We start from the raw sequence: 20401 nt of genomic DNA, 5'->3' as shown, positions 1-20401 counted from the left end.
CCAGAAGTGTTTATCCTGTTTAATGTGTATATACTGGGAATCTTTGAGTCTTGGAAAAGAGGGTTCTTAAAATCTTATTGGTGTCATTGTTTAGAACCGTGGTTCTCAAAGTGTGGTCTGGGGATCCCTGGAGGTCTCTGAGACTTTTAGGAGGTCCTTGAGGTGAAAATTATTGTTGTAATAATTCTAAGATGTTATTTGCCTTCTTCACTCTCCTTCTCTCATGAATGTACAGTGGAATTTTCCAGAGGCTTCATAGGGTGTGTAATATTGCAACAGCCTGAGTAATGAAGCAGCTATGAGAATCCAACATTTTTCTATTAAATAAAACATTAAAGAGATTGGGGGTAAAAAAGCCTTTCTTCTCACTAAATTCTTTTTCTGTATGGAACATATATTTTCCATAAAAATATTTGTGTTAACATACTGAATATTGCTACCTTTTAAATGATTTGATAAATGGTTTAAATTTTCTGTTTTAATTTATAAAACAGTAATATTGATAGATATAACCTCTAAATAAAACCTCTTTAGGGTCCTCAATAATTTTTCAGAGTGATAAAGGATCCTGATACTGAAAAAATTAAGAATCACTAGTTTAGAAAAAGATTGATGGGAAAAATCTAGGCGCCCTTCCTTACATCCTTATATTTCAAGTCTCTTTTTAGAATATCATCCTTTCTTTGTTTTTTAGAGATCAAGGGACTTAGAGTTCTATTTCTGTCCCAGATTCTTCTCTGGAACTAAGAAGCTTGTCAGTCTTCCAAAAATAACAGTTCTTTGTTTTGTCCTTTTTAGATTTGATGGTAGAGTGGTGGCAAAGCTCCCTTTCACCCCCCTTTCTTACATCCAAGGACTGTCTCATCGAAATCTGCTGGGGGATGATACCACAGACTGTTCGTTCATCTTCCTGTATATTCTCTGTACCATGTCAATTCGACAGGTAAGTGACAACATCCACTATTTAATATGTATATCCTTCCTTGCTGTCACACCCTAAATTAGTGTCTACTTCTGTAATACTGGAAGTGTCTACCTGTTGCTACTGAGATCTTTCAGTTGCTTGTTTTAGAATTCGAGTATCATCTAAAACTGTTTTAAATGTATGTAGGTCTAGATTACTGATCCTTAGGGATGGGAAGTAGCCATAAAATCAAACATGGTTTCCACATCCCATTTTTAGAGCTCTCAAGTTTCTTCTTTATTGCAACTATCTAAAGGTAGGAAAGTAAAGAGTGGGTTTTGTCTTCCCACTATCATTTCTTCTTTATTATACACCAGTGCCTTTTGGCACTTCAGAAACACAAATAAACAAATAATTTGGTGACTTGAAGTTAGTCACAGTTGAGATAAAGTCTGGCTTGTAGAATTTACATTCAAGCAACATGATGGTCAGACATTCATAGTGAAAAAGAGTGAGAGCTAAGAGATACATATAAGGTTGTGAGAGCCTGGAAGAGAGACATAACATTCAATTAGTGGCAGACGATTCAGGCAGAAAGGTTGAAAGAATGAAGCGGCTTTTGAGATGGGACTTTAAAAAGTAAGAGAGGTTAATTAAAGTCTCTGGCTCCAGAACTCTTCATATTTCAAGGCATTATTCAGTTTTTGAACATACTGCCACTCAGCAGGCATTATAGTGGGGAGGTTGGCACATGCAATAAGTATGAACATGATTCTTTCAATGATTGTTACATTAATGATTCAGAGTTATTTTTCTTCTTCTTCCTCTGAATATTGTCTGTGGCAGCAGGTTTTTTGATTTGTCTGGCATGTGGGAATCAATAGGAAATGGAATAATAGTTTGAAGGTCACAAAGATCTTCATGATCTTACCACTTAATACTTTCCTTCCCTCATCTCTCACCTCATCCAACACTCCAGCCATTCTGACTTGCCTGACAGTTTCCATGTTCCACTTACCCAGACTCACTTTTTGTGAATGCTCTTCCTTCTATCTGGATGTCTCCCACCTTTTTCTGTTGCATATTAAATGCAACCAAGTTTCCAGGCTTCCTGGAATCATTTTCTGACACTTGCTGCATTCTGAAGGGTAGATATATGACCAGATGCAGAAATCTCAGAAGATTATCACAGTAGTCTAGCAAAAAATCACTATGTTCTAAACTTACAGTGATGGGAGGGTTGAAAAGGAGAGGACAAAGTTGAAAAATATATAGAGGTAAACTAGCAGAACTTAGTGATTGATTTAATGTGAGAAAGGAGAAACTAAGGTAACTTCAACATTATGGCTTTGGTGACCAAATGGAGGATGGGAGTAGAAGAAAGAGAAGTAGGTTGGTTAGAAAACATGCTGTTTGAGGTGTTTGTGAGGCACTTAAGTGGGTATGTCCACCAGGAAGTGGTATTCTTGTGTAGCCGAGGTGTATACTACATCTTTTGACATGCTTTAGCATTTTGGCTTATCCGAGGTGAAAGCCAAGACAGCGACAACATGGATCTCTTTGTTGGTTTAACAGAGGTCATTGATAACTAGAATATTGCTCTTAAATTTGATTATTTAAGTATGAAATATTAAAATTATAGCTAAGGTCAAAATATTAATAAAAAATGATGTATACATGCTACTTTAAGCAACAAAGAACAATTCTATTTTAATTACATGCAAATGTTACTACTTTATTTGTGATGGCTCACGACAGTTTTGTGGTTTTTTTGTGTTTGGGGGTTTGTTTTTCTGGGGCCAGCCTCGCGGCTTTGCAGGATCTCAGTTCTCTGACCAAGGATTGAACTCAGGTCATGGCAGTGAAAACCCGGAATCCTAACCACTAGGCCACCAGGGAACTCCCTCACAATAGTTATTTTAGATGCACCATTTGCACTGCTACCTGGACATTGTTACCTAGAAATCACCATCTGAACTGTAAAGGTTTTTTTTTTAGTGAAATAAATGTTAAGAATGATCATTGAGAAAGTTCAGCTCAAGCTGGTCTTTAAACTCCTTTCAGTTATTTCAGAAAGTCTGGTGAGGTGTATGTGTAGCAATTAATTTTATCAGGAATGCCATGGTCATTTATCATGGTGGTCAGCAAACTTCTTATGTTTGCTGACCACCATGTAATGGTCTAGATCAGGGGTCCCCAACCCCCGGGCTGCGGACTGGTACGGCATGTTAGGAACTGGGTCGCGCAGCAGGAAGTGAGCTGCAGGCAAGCGAGCGAAGCTTCATCTGCTGCTCCCCATCGCTCACATTACTGCTTGAACCATCTCCCCGCTGCCCGTCCATGGAAAAATTTGTATTCCATGAAACCAGTCCTTGGTGCCGGAAAGGTTGGGGACTGCTGGTCTAGATGATAAATACTTTTGTATTTACTTTTCAGACCATACAGTCTCTGTCACAACAACTTAATTCTGCCATTATAGTATGAAAACAGTCCTAGACAATATGTAAATGAATGAATGTGGCTGTGTTCCATCAACACTTTATTTATTAAAACAGTCAGGGGCTTCCCTGGTGGCGCAGTGGTTAGGAATCCGCCTGCCGATGCAGGGGACACGGGTTCGAGCCCTGGTCCGGGAAGATCCTAAGCCCATGTGCCACAACTACTGAGCAACTAAGCCCATGTGCCACAACTACTGAGCCTGCGCTCTACGGCCCGCGAGCCACAACTACTGAAGCCCATGCGCCTAGAGCCTGTGCTCCGCAACAAGAGGAGCCACCACAGTGAGAAGCCTGCGCGCCACAATGAAGAGTAGCCCCCGCTAGCCGCAACTAGAGAAAGCCCGTGCGCAGCAATGAGGACCTAATGCAGCCATTAATTAATTAATTAATTAATTAATTTTTAAAAAACGGACGGTAGACCAGCCATGCTAACTCCTGAGAATACAAAAAAAAGGTGAAAGGTGATGGGTGGGGAGAGAAGGAGCAGCAAAAAAAACACACAAAAATTCAGTGTGTTTGTTTTCAGCCAAGGAAGATATATATTCATACTTTTAATTTCCGCTTGTCCGAGTCTATGCACTGATATTAATAAGAGAAAAGTATATAGAGCTCTAGTATAGGTATTCTGAGATATTAAAAATCTTTGAAAAATCACTAAAATGACCTACTTTTATCATTTTTATTAGCTGCCAATAGTTTCTTATTCTGTTCCCCATTGGTTGTTAGTATGTATACTAACAGGAGGATTATGAACTTATTTCCAGTCTGAAATACTTTAGCATTTGAAGTGTTACTATGGAATATATGCTTCTTTCTTTGAATTAAAATTCCTTTCTCTTATTCCCTTTCTCTTTCTATGTTTTGTTTTGTTATTGTATTTGTTTTTTAAGATCTTACATTGCATAATAGTTGACTCTGTAGATGCATGTGAAATGATCCGTCATAAAATATGAGGCTTTCAGATTAGAGACTGTATTATGATTCTCTCAATGAAGCCATTCTTTTTTTAAAATTAATTAATTAATAAATATATATATTAAAAAAATTTTTTTTGGCTGTGTTGGGTCTTTGTTGCTGCACATGGGCTTTCTCTAGTTGCACCAAGCGGGGGCTACTGTTCATTGTGGTGCGTGGGCTTCTAGTGATTTCTGAATTTCCTGTATATACCTTAAAGTGTAGTGTGCACCTAAAAGGCAGGTGTGAAACAAACAGTAGATACTACACCCAAATATAAACTTGGAAAATTGGGGTTATACCACTTTTTACTCCCTAAAACAATGTGGGAAAATTCATGTTGCCCCCAACCTCTAGTAGGAATTGTCCAACTTTGGGGTTTTTACCAATCTAACAGATAAGAATTGCTCTCTCATCGTAGTTTTAATTTGCTTATTTGGATTGATCATCTCTGTTTGTGTAAGAAATATTCATGTATTTTTTTTCTTTCTTTGGTAGGCGAGACACCGTGTATGCTTTTTGCCTATTTCGCTATTGGGTTGTTGGTCTTTTTCTTAATTTTTAGCTCTTAGGGAGATTAGCCCTCTCTGTGATCTCAGTTACTAGTAATTTTTACGAATTGTCATTCGTGTTTGTTTTACTTAGTATGGTTTTTGCCATGCAAAATTTTGTTTGCTGGAGGTTTTTAGTTGTTTTTTTTTTTGTTTTTCTTTTCCTTTTTTGGTTTACTGGTCTTTAACTAAAGTTATAAAGAAATTCATCCTTGTTTTCTTCTAGTACATTTTGGTTTCATTAAGTCATGGTTCGATGCATTTGGAGTTGACACTGGTGTACCTTATTTATTCTTTGCTCTTGTACTTTGCCAACTATTATGTGATTTTTATTAGGGAAAACATGGATTCATTTGAGATCAAAGGTTGCCTATCCCTTGTTTTCAAAGACTGAGGAGCCGGAGGGTCAAAAGAATGCAGTAAGGTTAATGATTATTCTTGAATCTAGTGTGTATATGAATAGCACGAAGCCCTGTCAGCAGCCTACTATTAATATTTTCTCTGGAGTGCCTGTCTAAATTCCTCTTTGAAATTTGAAAGTCTGTTCAGATCCCAGTGCAAGTGTTTGGCTGGGGACACTCCTCCTTTCTTCACACCTTGTGTAGATAATTAGGGTTTTGCAATGCGCAGGTGTCATAGAGTGGGCTAAGCATTGTGATCTGAACCCCTAGAGTAAAAGAATATGGAGGAGTGGGTCAAAATATATGTGTCATACCTATAGAGTGCCAAGGTTTAAACTTGTCAGTGTGACCACCCTTCGTAGCAGTTTTCCTGAGGAATCCTCAAGGCAGTGCTCTCTTATGTCCAGAAGCTACTTTCTGGTTTCCTATATTCTGTAATTCCAGTGCTTTTAATCTTTCTTGTTTATTGTGGTAAAATAGACATAACATAAAATATGCTGCTTTAACCATTTTTAACTGTACAGTTCTGTGACATTAAGTACATTGTACGTTGTCATATGACCATCACCACTATCCATCTCTAGAACTTTTTCATATTCCCAAACCGAAAATCTCTGCCCATTAAACACTAAATCTTCATTACCCTCTCCCCTCAGTCCCTGGCAACAACCATTCTACTTTCTGTCTCTGTGAACTTGATTGTTCATATTTGTGAATTTGGCCTCATATAAGTAGAATCATACTTATGTCCTTTTGTAACTGGCATGTTTTAAAGGTTCATCCATGTTGTAGCATGTGTCAGAATTTCTTTCCTTTTTAAGGGTGAATAGACATTCAATTGTATGTATATACCACATTTTGTTTATTCATCTGTCAAAGGACAATTGGATTGCTTCTACCTTTTGGCTGTTGTGAGTAATGCTGCTGTGGACACAGGTGTATAAATGTCTGAATTCCTGTTTTCCCTTCTTTTTGCATATATACCCAGAAGTAGAATTGCTGGTCATACTGCAATTCTATGTTTAATTTTTTGAGGAATCAACATACTGTTTTCCACAGCTACTCATCATTTTACCCAGTAGTGTTATCTTAAGGCTTCAGTTTGCCACCAGTTTGAGACCATTTTTAAAAGAATACAAGTAATTTCTCATGCTTTTGTTTCAGTGAGTGAAAACCATAATTTCATTCACTCAGGGTTAATGTTTATGCTGAATGTGTAAAAACAAAATGTATTTTATTCGTTACCTCCAGCAATGGTAGGGTGGCCTTGCTTGTTTTAATGGGGAAGTCTTCTTGTAGTAAATTAGAATATAGCATCTACGGGAATGAGAAACATTTCTGTTATTCATGTCCTTAAAGTGTCAACGGTTTTAATTGCTGAAGTGAGTAGATAGTTCTATCACCAGGTTTCTGGAATTTGTTTTAAACACCTTATATTTGTGAAAGATTATGATATTTACATACGTCAGTTAATAACATCTCTACGGTATTAACCAGAATCCACTTCCTTTACTGAGAGTGGTAGTGTGATTAAATCAGCTAGCTCCAGTCCCTTCGTGACAATACCCCAAGGGTAGGAGTGTGCTAACTGATTTAAAAAAAAGTGTCACCCTAAGAACAACTACTGAAAACAAAAAAGAAAACTGCTAACTTTCTATATCTTGCCCCCTTATTATGATGGAGGTATAATATTAGGTTGAATTAAGGGTATCTATCTGCTTCAATATTTTTTTCCCCTATCTATAAGAGAACTTACTATCACATTAATAATAATCCCTTGATAGAGTCCTCTGTTCATTTATTCATTCAACAAAAGTGAACACATATGTGTATCAGGCTCTGTGCTGGATGCTTAGTATACAGTTATAAAAAAAAAAACTGACATATACTTGTGGTCCTTGCCCTCATGGAACTTATGTCTCTTTTGAAATAAAAAGGTTAATTTTCCCCACCTGCAACTTCACTTCTAAAGAAATAATTATCAAATATGAGGGTATAGAAGTACATTTAAAATTATTTCTGTTATACTAATCATTCAGAGTGGAGGCAGATTAAACAAAGATTAAATTTTAAACCTATACTAAGGCAATTTTATGACATTACTAATTCACGTAAGTATTTGTGAGTCTGGTTTTTATCTATTACTTATTTTTTTCATGTTCTGGTATGTTAGTGATTATATGATTCACCACTGACTTAAGAGTTTTCAAGGAGGCACTTCCCTGATGGCGCAGTGGTTAAGAATCCACCTGCCAATGCAGGGGACATGGGTTCGAGCCCTGGTCTGGGGAAATCCCACATGCTGCGGAGCAACTAAACCTGTGTGCCACAAATACTGAGCCTGCGCTCGGAGAAGCCCGCGCACCGCAATGAAGACTAACCCCTGCTCTTCGCAACTAAAGAAAGCCCCACACAGCAACAAAGACCCAATGCAGCCAATAAATAAATAAATATATTTTTAAAATAAATAAATAAAAGAAGTTGGAAATTTAGTGACATTCTATCATTTGGTCTTCTTATTGCTTTGTGTAGTGGATTTTTAGAGGGGAGCATGAAGGAGCTATTTTTATTATGAAAGAAATACAGACATTCTCCAGCTTTACTAAGGGGAAGTAACCTACGAATGATTGATTTTTCTTCATAACCTGTTTTTAGATTTCTTTTTAAAGTACAGCATGGTCTATAGTATTGTGAGTGATTGAATGAATGAATGAAGTATTTTATGGCAAATATAATTTAAATGAGTTCTTGAAGTTGTGTCTTCATATTTAAATATTATGTGATATTCTGACAGTGTTATCTCAAATATAAACACATCAGTAACAATTATTCTTTTTTTGAATATTTAAATTTTATTTTATTTATTTTTTAATACAGCAGGTTCTTATTAGTTATCTATTTTATACATATTAGTGTATATATGTCAATACCAATCTCCCTATTCATCACACCACCACCACCCCCCGCCGCTTGCCCCGCTTGGTGTCCATACGTTTGTCCCCTACATCTCTGTCTCTATTTCTGCCCTGCAGACTGGTTCATCTGTACCATTTTTCTAGGTTCCACATATATGCGTTAATATATGGTATTTGTTTTTCTCTTTCTGACTTACTTTACTCTGTATGACAGTCTCTAGATCCATCCATGTCTCTACAAATGACCCAGTTTAATTCCTTTTTATGGCTGAGTAATATTCCATTGAGTATATGTACCACATCTTCTTTATCCATTTGTCTGTCAGTGGGCATTTAGGTTGCTTCCATGACCTGGCTATTGGAAATAGTGCTGCAGTGAACACTGGGGTGCATGTGTCTTTTTGAATTATGGTTTCCTCTGGGTATATGCCCAGTAGTGGGATTGCTGGGTCCTATGGTAGTTCTACTTTCAGTTTTTTAAGGAACCTCCATACTGTTTGCCATAGTGACTATATCGATTTACATTCCCACCAACAGTGCAAGAGGGTTCCCTTTTCTCCACACCCTCTCCAGCATTTGTTGTTTGTAGATTTTCTGATGATGCCCATTCTAACTGGTGTGAGGTGATACCTCATTGTAGTTTTGATTTGTATTGCTCTAATAATTAGTGAGGTTGAGCAGCTTTTCATGTGCTTCTTGGCCATCTGCATGTCTTCTTTGGAGAAATGTCTATTTAGGTCTTTTGCCCATTTTTTGATTGGGTTCTTTGTTTTTTTAATATTGAGCTGCATGAACTGTTTATATATTTTGGAGATTAATTCTTTGTCTGTTGCTTTGTTTGAAAATATTTTCTCCCATCCTGAGGGTTGTCTTTCCATCTTGTTTGTAGTTTCCTTTGCTGTGCAAAAGCTTTGAAGTTTCATTAGATCTCATTTGTTTATTTTTGTTTTTATTTCCATTACTCTAGGAGGTGGATCAAAAAAGATCTTGCTGTGATTTATGTCAAAGAGTGTTCTTCTTATATTTTCCTCTGAGAGTTTTATAGTGCCCAGTCTTACATTTAGGTCTCTAATCCATTTTGAGTTTATTTTTGTGTATGGTGTTAGGGAGTGTTCTAATTTCATTCTTTTCCATGTAGCTGTCCAGGTTTCCCAGCACCACTTATTGAAGACTGTCTTTCTCCATTGTATATCCTTCGGTTTGTCCTATATGGCCTTTATTATGTTGAAGTAGGTTCCCTCTATGCCCACTTTCTGGAGAATTTTTATCATAAATGGGTGTTGAATTTTGTCAAAAGCTTTTTCTGCATCTATTGAGATGATCACATGGTTTTTATTCTTCAGTTTGTTAATGTGTATCGCATTGATTGATTTGCATATATTGAAGAATCCTTGCATCCCTGGGATAAATCCCACTTTATCATGGTGTATGATCCTTTTAATGTGTTGTTGGATTCTGTTTGCTAGTATTTTGTTGAGGATTTTTCATCATGGATTATCATCAGTGATATTGGATTTATCATCAGTGATATTGGTCTGTAATTTTCTTTTTTTGTAGTATCTTTGTCTGGTTTTGGTATCAGGGTGATGGTGGCCTCATAGAATGAGTTTGGGAGTGTTCCTTCCTCCGCAATATTGTGGAGGAGTTTGAGAAGGATAGGTGTTAGCTCTTCTCTAAATGTTTGATAGAATTCATCTGTGAAGTCATCTGGTCCTGGACTTTGTTGGAATATTTGGAATCACAGTTTCAGTTTCATTACTTGTGATTGGTCTGTTCATATTTTCTATTTCTTCCTGGTTCAGTCTTGGAAGGTTATACCTTTCTAAGAATTTCTCCATTTCTTCCAGGTTGTCCATTTTATTGGCATAGAGTTGCTTGTAGTAGTCTCTCATGATGCTTTGTTTTTCTGTGGTGTCTGTTGTAACTTCTCCTTTTTCATTTCTAATTTTATTGATTTGAGTCCTCTCCCTCTTTTTCTTGATGAGTCTGGCTAAAGGTTTATCAATTTTGTTTATCTTCTCAAAGAACCAGCTTTTAGTTTTATTGATCTTTGCTATTGTTTTCTTTGTTTCTATTTCATTTATTTCTGCTCTCATCTTTATGAATTCTTTCCTTCTACTAACATTGGGTTTTGTTTGTTCTTCTTTCTCGAGTTCCTTTAGGTGTAAGGTTAGATTGTTTATTTGAGATTTTTCTTGTTTCTTGAGGAAGGCTTGTATTGCTATAAACTTCCCTCTTAGAACTGCTTTTGCTGCATCCCATAGGTTTTGGATCGTTGTGTTTTCATTGTCATTTGTCTCTAGGTGTTTTTTGATTTCCTCTTTGATTTCCTCAGTGATCTCTTGGTTATTTAGTAACATATTGTTTAGCCTCCCTGTGTTTGTATTTTTTATGTTTTTTTCCCTGTAATTGATTTCTAGTCTCATAGTACTGTGGTCAGAAAAGATGCTTCATGTGATTTCAGTTTTCTTAAATTTACTGAGGCTTGATTTGTGACCCAAGTTGTGATCTCTCCTGGAGAAGAACTGTTCCATGTGCCCTTGAGAAGAAAGTGTAATCTGCTGTTTCTGGATGGAATGTCTTATAAATATCAATTAAATCTATCAGGTCTATTGTGTCATTTAAAGCTTGTGTTTCCGTATTAATTTTCTGTCTGGGTGGTCTGTCCATTGGTGAAGTGAGGTGTTAAAGTCCCCCGCTATTATTGTGTTACTGTCGATTTCCTCTTTTAGAGCTGTTAGCAGTTAGTTGCCTTATGTATTGAGGTGCCCCTATGTTGGGTGCATATATATTTATAATTGTTATATCTTCTTGGATTGATCCCTTGATCATTATGTTGTGTCCTTCCTTGTCTCTTGTAGCATTATTTTAAAGTCTATTTTATCTGATATGAGTATTGCTACTCCAGCTTTATTTTGATTTCCATTTGCATGGAATATTTTTTTCCATTCCGTCACTTTCAGTCTGTATGTGTCCCTAGGTCTGAAGTGGGTCTGTTGTAGGTCTGAAGTGGGTCTGTTGTAGACAGCATATATATGGGTCTTGTTTTTGTATCCATTCAGCGAGCCTGTGTCTTTTGGTTGGAGCATTTAATCCGTTCACGTTTAAGGTAATTATTGATATGTATGTTCCTATTACCATTTTCTTAATTGTTATGGGTTTGTTTTTGTAGGTCCTTTTCCTCTCTTGTGTTTCCTACCTAAAGAAGTTCCTTTAACATTTGTTGTAGGGCTGGTTTCATGTTGCTGAATTCTCTTAGCTTTTTCTTGCCTGTAAAGCTTTTGATTTCTCCATAGAATCTGAATGAGATCCTTGCTGGGTAGAGTAATCTTGGTTGTAGGTTCTTCCCTTTCATCACTTTAAATATATCATGCCACTCCCTTCTGGCTTGTAGAGTTTGTGCTGAGAAATCAGCTGTTAACCTTATGGGAGTTCCCTTGTATGTTATTTGTTGTTTTTCCCTTGTTGCTTTCAGTAATTTTTCTTTGTCTTTAATTTTTGTCAGTATTATTACTATGTGTCTCAGCGTGTTTCTCCTTGGGTTTATCCTGCCTGGGGCTCTTTGCGCTTCCTGGACTTCGGTGGCTATTTCCTTTCCCATGTTAGGGAAGTTTTCAACTATATCTCTTCAGGTATTTTCTCGGGTCCTTTCTCTCTCTCTTCTCCTTCTGGGACCCCTATAATGCGAATGTTGTGTTTAATGTTGTCCCAGAGGTCTCTTAGGCTGTCTTCATTTCTTTCCATTGTTTTTTCTTTATTCTGTTCTGTGGCAGTGAATTCCACCATTCTATCTTCCAGGTCACTTATCCATTCTTCTGCCTCAGTTATTCTGCTATTGATTCCTTCTAGTGTATTTTTCATTTCAGTTATTTATTGTTCATCTCTGTTTTTTTGTCTTTAATTCTTCTAGGTGTTTGTTCTTTAATTCTTCTAGGTCTTTGTTAAACATTTCTTGCATCTTCTCGATCTTTGCCTCCATTCTTTTTCTGAGGTCCTGGATCATCTTCACTATCATTATTCTGAATTCTTTTTCTGGAAGGTTGCCTATCTCCACTTCATTTAGTTGTTTTTCTGGGGTTTTATCTTGTTCCTTCATCTGGTACAAAGTCCTCTGCCTTTTCATTTTGTCTATCTTTTTGTGAATGTGGTTTTTCTTCCACAGGCTGCAGAACTGTAGTTCTTCTTGCTTCTGCTGTCTGCCCTCTCAGTAGCAATTATTCTTAATGATAAAGTATTAGGGAGTGTATACTTCAGAGGAGCCTAGATATAGATATTCTCATAGTGCCTTATGCACATTAGGTACTCAGTAACTGTTGAATGAATGAATGCATACAAGCTAACCTGCCTACCCTGGGTTAGATTTTGTTCTGAAGAACAGAACTTTAATAGAGGAGGTACTATGTAAGAAAACCCATTAGATTAAGAGTCCAAAAACATGGGTTTTAATTCTAACTCTGTTCTTCATTTAACTTTGTAATTTTGGACAGGCCATCCTACTCTTCCAAGTTTTAATTGGAATTTCTCAAATATAAAATGAAAGACTTGAGCAAAAATAATTAGATGATCTTTAAGGTTTTTCCCACTTACAGGTGCTGTACAATATCTTAACTGACCTTATTTACCCTCTCCACATTCATGAACCCCTTCCCTCCCTCTTTAAAGCAAACCACCTTATCCCCACATCACACTGTCCACTCCTGTGCTCTTTAGAACTCCTCCACCTGTCTGCTCCCACCAGTTGAGTCATTGCCTTCCAAGAGCCAATTGTATTTATCCCTAAACTGTTTATGCTAGTTTTACTGATTGTTGCATTTATGTTATTTAATTTAATGTTATACTAACTGATGAAATCTGAGTATAAAATAGTCTTTTCTATGAGAACTAGTTTCATAAAGTTGAGTTTCTAAAAAAAAAACTACTGAATTAGATTTAAGTGAGACAGCTGAAAAGATGAGGGGTTGTGTAGAAACCTAGGAGGATTCTGAACTTAGATTACTTTGCAAAATTCTGATTTCTCTCACTTCTTTGAAGACATTGATACCGAATATTTCAGTTTCAACTGATACTGAATATTTCAGTTTCAGCTTCAGACGGTGCAATAATGACTAAATCCAGCTATAAGCCCCATACTCAGAGAAGAAGCCTTCCTACACGAAATAGCTAATGAATGTACTTTGTGTTGAAATAAAAGATTACCTCTTTTTATGATTCTCCACTTGAAAAAATCAGCTTCTTTGGTTAGTAGACCAAGATCCTATGAGGGAAGAGGCCTTTTACTGTTCTGTGATCTCTATAACATTGTAGGCCTTTTACAAAATAAGTAGTAATCGTCCTGTTTTAGGTCATATTAGTACTTTTTATTTGTAAGGTTTCTGTTTATATGAGATCTATGTTAAATACTTTTCTCTATATCTCATTAAAACCCAATTTTTATTCTGTTTCCTTCACAGAACATCCAGAAGATCCTTGGCCTTGCCCCTTCACGAGCCGCCACCAAGCAGGCAGGTGGATTTCTTGGCCCTCCACCTCCTTCTGGGAAGTTCTCTTGAATTTAAGAAGAACCCTATAATTCCTGTCATTCTTTTTAGACACTCAAATAAGACCGGCAACTATTTTGTAGCAAGAGCCATAGGCAGCCTTAGCACTTGGGCCACTTTCTAATTTTGAGTTATTTCTAGGTTTTTTTGGATATGATTCGAATGAGAATGGCACTCAACAAACATGATAGTGCTTTTGGTCACAGATTAATTTTTTTTAAACAAGTGTTTTGATTAGATAAGCACAGGTGATGTTTATGTAATGAGAAACAAATTCTTATTTTGCTTACACAAATATTTCTGTGGGATCAACTTTCAAGTATGTGCTGTGTGCCATGTACCATGGAAGTTGGCTCTCTATGAGCATTTAGAGATCTGGAAGAAAAATTTAGTTTATGTAACTCTTATTTGGAACAATTTGTTGTGTGTTTTTTTCAACCTAAATATATGACTTGAGATCAATAAAAGAGGCCAAAATTTTAGCTATTTCATCTACAAGGAGAGACGTGTTTTGTTTTGCCATATTTCTAGATACATATTTTTAGTAACCTGAACATAAGGGAAAACATTGGCGAGGAAGGGGCAATGCTGTTTTTGTTTTTTCTCGCCCGTCCCCCCCTACCCTGGGGCAATGTTTAAATGTAATATTTTATCATACTTGCTTCATATGCTCAAAATACAGAGTTGCCCTGTTATAGGAATTCTAAAGCATGAGAGGAAAGGAAGGTAATAACTCACGGGAGTATAAAAATGAGGGTCCTCAGCAGTTTCCTTCATACCCTAGTACAATCTGTTGGATTCTTGGGAAGGCACTCAGTCCTCCCCTGGAGGCAAGGTTATGGTTATTTGTGGTTAATCTTGCAGACCTTCCTTGTAGTCACAGTGGCCTTCGGTTCCTGCCCTGCTCCTTTGTAAAGGATGAGGGGATGTTTATACCATGATCTCCCCCCCCCCCCCCGCCCCCGAATCCATGGAATTAGAAATCTTATGTGGAGTGATAACTCTAGTACTAAATGTTTACTTTTATCAGTAGTGTCCTTAGATGCATGTATTCTACCAGTGAGAAAGGTACATTATTTGCAAAGTAACAACTGTTAAACCAACAGCAAACTTTTCAATGGCATCAAGTCCAGGAGACAGTGGGATAATATTTTGAAAGCTGGGGAAAATAATTATCAACCTAGAATTTTATGTACAGCTAAACCAGAAGTTTGGGAGCAAAACTGGGGAAAATATTTTCAGAGCTACAAAATCCAAGATAGTTGAATTATTAAAGGGTATATTTCAGGGACGGGGAAGAATACCAGGGGGAAGGTGTGGGATCGAAGAATCGATGGTCAACACAGAAATTGATAAAATATATGGATAAATTTAAATATTTTATGGATTATCTAGTTTAAGCATTATCTCGAGACAACCCCACAAAGTAATTACTGTTCTTGCCCTCATTTAACAGATGAAGAAACTGAGGCAAGAGAGGTTAAGTAACTTGCTCAGCATCCCTTAGCTAGTGAGTGGCAGAGTTAGGATTCGAACCCAAGCAGTTTAAAGCCATGTAGTCCAGGCTCTCAAATGCTATGTTGTATTATAACATCCCAATATAGCATGTGGTGAGTCTCTTCCCATCTCTTTCCCTTATCTCCTCAGCTAGAGTATATGAGCTCTAAAGTTGAGGCTTTGTCTTTTTTGGTTGTTGTTCTTGTTTCCTCAAAGCCATCACGTGGGTGGGAGGGAGCACAGCAGGAGCTCATTGAAAGCAGATGAAATGGAACAGAAATCTCTATTGCAAGGTTACCTTTATCAGAAAAGATGCCTGATAATGGATAGTGATAACTTCTAATGGTCTTTTCTCCATGTCATTAACTGTTCCAGGCAAAATAATAATTAAAAGGGTGATAAAGAAGGAAATGATGATCACGATAACAATGATGAGAAAATGATGAAATATCTAAAATAAAGCATAAAAAGAGAAGAAACCACACTCAAAATTCTGCTATTACCTTGTAAAGTGAAAATATATAGTTCATCCTCCCATCAGCCCTCTTAGGTTTTGAAGCTGGTGCTTTCTAATCAGATTTCTAATGGATGTTGAGGTTTTCATAAAGTATATTTCAGTGGAAGAGGGTAAATAAGAGGGAGACGTAAAAAAGGAGAAGGAAGGAGGAGAGAGAACATCTATTCACCCTATTCCTAAAAGGACACAATAGCAGGGATGTATGCAGAGGAAACAGAGCTATCACATCACAAGAATGTAAACTCAAGGAGATACTAAGGGCTGCTGTAGCCTCACAGTTAGCTTTTTAATTTACTTGCCCTGAAAAATTTTCAAGACTAGTCATTTGGATGACTCTAAATCCAGACCATCACTGAATTAGTGGAGATGACATTTCAAGCCAGAGAAGCCTCTGAACAGCTCTCAAAACACGTGATTTGGCTACTTTGCTTATGTAAAGGGTAGATTGTCCCCTTCCTAGTTAAAAAAAAAAAATCAAGCATTATTAATATTTACCTTAGGCTACTCAGGTTGTGCTCATAATATACTTAGTAGTAAACTTTTTAAAAATTCAGGTAAACCTAAATTTATTAACAGATAAGACTTCAAAATCTAAGCCAGTTTGAAACCTGGAAAGCAAACGAGTGTACTCATATGCCTTTGACCAGATTGTGGTTGCTCTTCTCTCATTTGAAAATTATTCTCTTCAGTTTGTCTAGTAATTTAAAATGACATCAGTGGGTTGATGAGCATCCAGAATTTTCCCTTACATCCAAATCAAAATCATTTTGTCACAGGCTAGTGTGTAGTAGGGTTTTTTCAACGTAACTTAAACTTATATTGTGTATTTCAGTCCTGCCCTTCAATACAAGTAAAAGCACCATATACTTTCTCCTTTTTTGGATTAATTCTGCTTAAGTTACAGTCTTTTATTTTCTTTGAATTTACTTCTTGCTTTGAGTTTTAAAGCTTTTTAGAATGGGGAAAAACCTCAAAAATAAATGAAAGTTAAAAAAATGTATAAAGAACACCCAGATACTGATTATTCATCTTCAGCAATTAATTAATGGCCAATCTTCTGTCTACCTGTTCTTCTATTCCTCTTATATTATTCTAAAGCAAATCCTAGGCATTGTATCTTTTACTCATAAACGTTTCAGGGCTTTAAAGAATATCTATATCTCTATATAGGTCTCAGTACCATTTTCACACTTTAAAAAATTGACAATTCCTTGATAGGATAATTGTCTAATAGATGTCAAAATTTTTTACAGTTTTTTTGAATCAGTTGGTTGACAAGCGTTGTAAATCTCTTCTAATCTATTATCGTGGTTCTCAAACTAGAATACATCAGAATCACCTAGAAGCCTTAAAACACAGACTGCTGGGCCCTACTGCAGAGTTTCTGATAAGACTGCAGTGTAGCTTGAGAACTTGCACTTCTAACAAATTCCAGGGTGACGCTGATGTTGGCTGGTTTGCAGTCCACTCACATTTTAGTTCTGCACTATCTCTCTTTCTTTTCCCCCCTTGTAATTTATTTGTTGAAGAAACTGCATTGTTTTCCCCTGTAGGGTTTCCCTCAGTTTGAAATTTGCTGATTGCATGCCTGTTTTACACACTGTTGCTTGTCTCTTTTTGTAATGTTAGCTTTTGCTAATCACTAATTACTAATAATTAGGGATTGAAAAATTATGATACTCTACTATCTCTTCATTTATTAGGTAAAAGTACCTCTATAGGTAGAAGCATCCCTTCATATACCGTTTGGTTACCCAGTGTTAAATTTTATAGGAAAGGCAGACTAAATGCGTGATTATCTGGTTTTCAAAATAATGAGCTGTTCACTCTAATGCTCCAGGGGTGAACAATGTGTGTGATTAGCAGTTCATAGGTTTAAACATACTTGATTCATTTCAGTTCACTGAAGTTATTTTTCTTGCGGATGCTCAAATTGTCCTATTTTTGGCCAGCGAGAGGCTCTTTAAGCTGGCTCCTGGGACTGTTTGACATGACCCTAGTTTTCATTGGTGGCATCCTTGCTAAGTGATATGACAAGATGTTCCAGGGCCACCTCATATTTCCTGCCTGAGCAGAAGGCAACACTTTCTTCAAGGAGGCCTGATTATTTTTACTGGGGAATGGTATTTGGAGACTGCAGTCAGAGCATAAAGATGCTCGTTGAGACTGGGTTAGTAGGTTTCTAGGCCCTTTTTGTGGACTAAGATAGGTAATACGTTTTGTTGTTGTTTTAAGGTAAAATGCATCATGCGTTTATACCAGTACTCTATGCCCCTCTTAAATTCCGAGCTACAGAGTTTTTCCTTAATTTCTTTAACCTGTGTCCCTCTTAATTCTCATGCTAAGAATTCCAGTTTTCATTGCCAGAAATGATGGAATATCATATACTTAGTCTTTAGCATAATCCCACAATATCCACCCAAAAGTCCCAGATTATCAATACCAACATTACTACCAACAATATAATTACTGAAAATAATTGAAGTTTTTTTGGGGGGAGAGTGGGGGGAGGTTCTTTAAAATACATCCCACTCCAGGTATACAGTCAGATTACTGAAATTGCAGATTATCTGGAATAGTTTCTTTTTTGAGTTTCTCATTCATGTCCTCATCTCTGTCCCCTAAATTTCCCTGAAGTAGCCTCCCACGTAGTCTCCTTTACTCTGGTCTCTCCTGGCTCATCATCCATCCTGTAAAGTCAATAATCTTTCTAAAATATAAATCTACTTGTGTTGCTCCTCCAAGGAAAGTTGTCCACCGGCTCCCAGTAACCTGTAAGTAAATGTAGACTATTTAGCATAGAAAATCATCCTAGTCTGGATCTCCAGCCTCTCCCACCCCTAGGATCTACCCTTCTCCCATCCCTGTCTCGAATACATCCTAGGCTCTAGTCAAGCAAATTTATTTTTTAAATTCTGCATTTTTCACATTTTTAGACTTTATTACCTTTGTTTTCTCTGCCTGAAATATTCTTCCTCTTATTTGCCTGATTTTCTCATGTTTCCTTCTCAACTCAACTCAAGCATCTCCTCCTCCTAAAGGTTTTCTCTGACCTTTATGTGTTAGGTTTCTTTTCCCTGTATCTGTTTCAGCTTTTCATATGAGTCATTTATTAAAAATGGGCAAATCTCTTAACTGTCTAAGCCTCAATGGCCTCGTCTGGAAAATGGGATGAACACTCCAGTTAAAACTGTCATATCCAACATCACTCATCTGAGTCTTCAGCTAGATTCTCTTAGTTCCCTCTGAAAACCCTGCTGCCTGCTGCCCACAGCACACTGGACACTCTCAGCCGCACGTATGCACTTTAGCTCTTACCAGGGAATTGTATAACGTTACTTGTTCTACTTGTTAATTTTAATTATGTACACTAAGTATTGTGTAAATTAATGAAATATGAATGCAAAAAAGAGAATTGTGTCCATGAAAACTAATTTGAATGGTTTGGAATGACTCAATAAAAGCAAATTGCTAAAAATAATTGCTTTGACTTACATATGGGTAAAATAACAGAGACTGAAAAAAGTAATAAAAGTTTAGAAAGATTCAGTACTCATATTCATTCTTAGTGTTTTAGTTCATACTTCACTTTAAAGAAACCAAAACTGGAAATCAGAGGTGATACATTTTCGTCTTAAAAACATTTTATTTTAGGGCTTCCCTGGTGGCGCAGTGGTTGAGAGTCCGCCTGTTGATGCAGGGGACGCGGGTTAGTGCCCTGGTCCGGGAGGATCCCACATACCGCGGAGCGGCTGGGCCCGTGAGCCATGGCCGCTGAGCCTGTGCGTCCGGAGCCTGTGCTCCGCAACGGGAGAGGCCACAACAGTGAGAGGCTGCATACCACAAAAAAAACCCCACAACATTTTACTTTAGGAAAGCATTGCCACAAAACATGGAATTTTCATCATCACAAGTTCTGTTTAGGGACTTCCCTGGCGGTCCAGTGGTTAAGACTCCATGCTTGCACTGCAGGGCACGCGGGTTCAATCCCTGGTTGTGGAACTGTGATCCCACATGCTGCGCGGCATGGCCAAAAAATAAGATTAAATAAATAAATTTTTAAAACTCTGTTTAAATTCTTGCAGTCTTTGAAATCTTTGAGTGGCACATGTTTGATTCTGTTGTTTTATTGCTATAAACTATGCATGGAAAACAAAATAAAGGGTTCTTTGAACACTTATTATGGGTTTAGTGTATACAAAAAAAGAAAAAAGGGACTTCGCTGGTGGCGCAGTGGTTAAGAATCCGCCTGCCAACGTAGGGGACACGGGTTTGAGCCCTGGTCTGGGAAGATCCCACGTGCCGCGGAGCAACTAAGCCCGTGCGCCACAACTACTGAGCCTGAGCCCTAGAGCCCACAAGCCACAACTACTGAAGCCCGCATGCCTGGGGCCCATGCTCTGCAACAAGAGAAGCCACCGCAACGAGAAGCCCACGCACCACAACGAAGAGTAGCCCCCGCTCGCCGCAACTAGAGAAAGCCTGCGCGCAGCAACGAAGACCCAAAGCAGCCAAAAATAAATAAATTTATTAAAAGAAAAGCGAGACTCAAAAAAATAGGCTCATATTCAGGGAAAAAGCCTTGACCCTACATCAGAAGTGAATAGGTATATATTTGTTAGAAGTG

The 20401-nt window shown here is 37.4% G+C and overlaps 1 protein-coding gene across 1 annotated transcript in view; it reads left to right on the top strand.

Annotated features, from left to right (window-relative positions):
• The window catches only part of TMCO1 (transmembrane and coiled-coil domains 1), a 51368-nt gene extending 32082 nt beyond the window's left edge, over window positions 1-19286 (top strand). The window contains exons 6-7 of the mRNA XM_079921686.1: window positions 799-943; window positions 13674-19286. Of these exons, the coding sequence (XP_079777812.1) occupies window positions 799-943; window positions 13674-13772 (244 nt within the window). The 3' untranslated portion in view covers window positions 13773-19286. The remainder of the gene's footprint in view (window positions 1-798; window positions 944-13673) is intronic.
• The last annotated feature ends 1115 nt before the right edge of the window (window positions 19287-20401 follow it).

Source organism: Stenella coeruleoalba (assembly GCF_951394435.1).
Source record: "Stenella coeruleoalba genome assembly, chromosome: 1".
Taxonomy (NCBI): domain Eukaryota; kingdom Metazoa; phylum Chordata; class Mammalia; order Artiodactyla; family Delphinidae; genus Stenella; species Stenella coeruleoalba.
The sequence above is the reverse complement of the archived record's forward strand: the minus strand, read 5'-3'. Positions and strand labels throughout refer to the sequence as shown.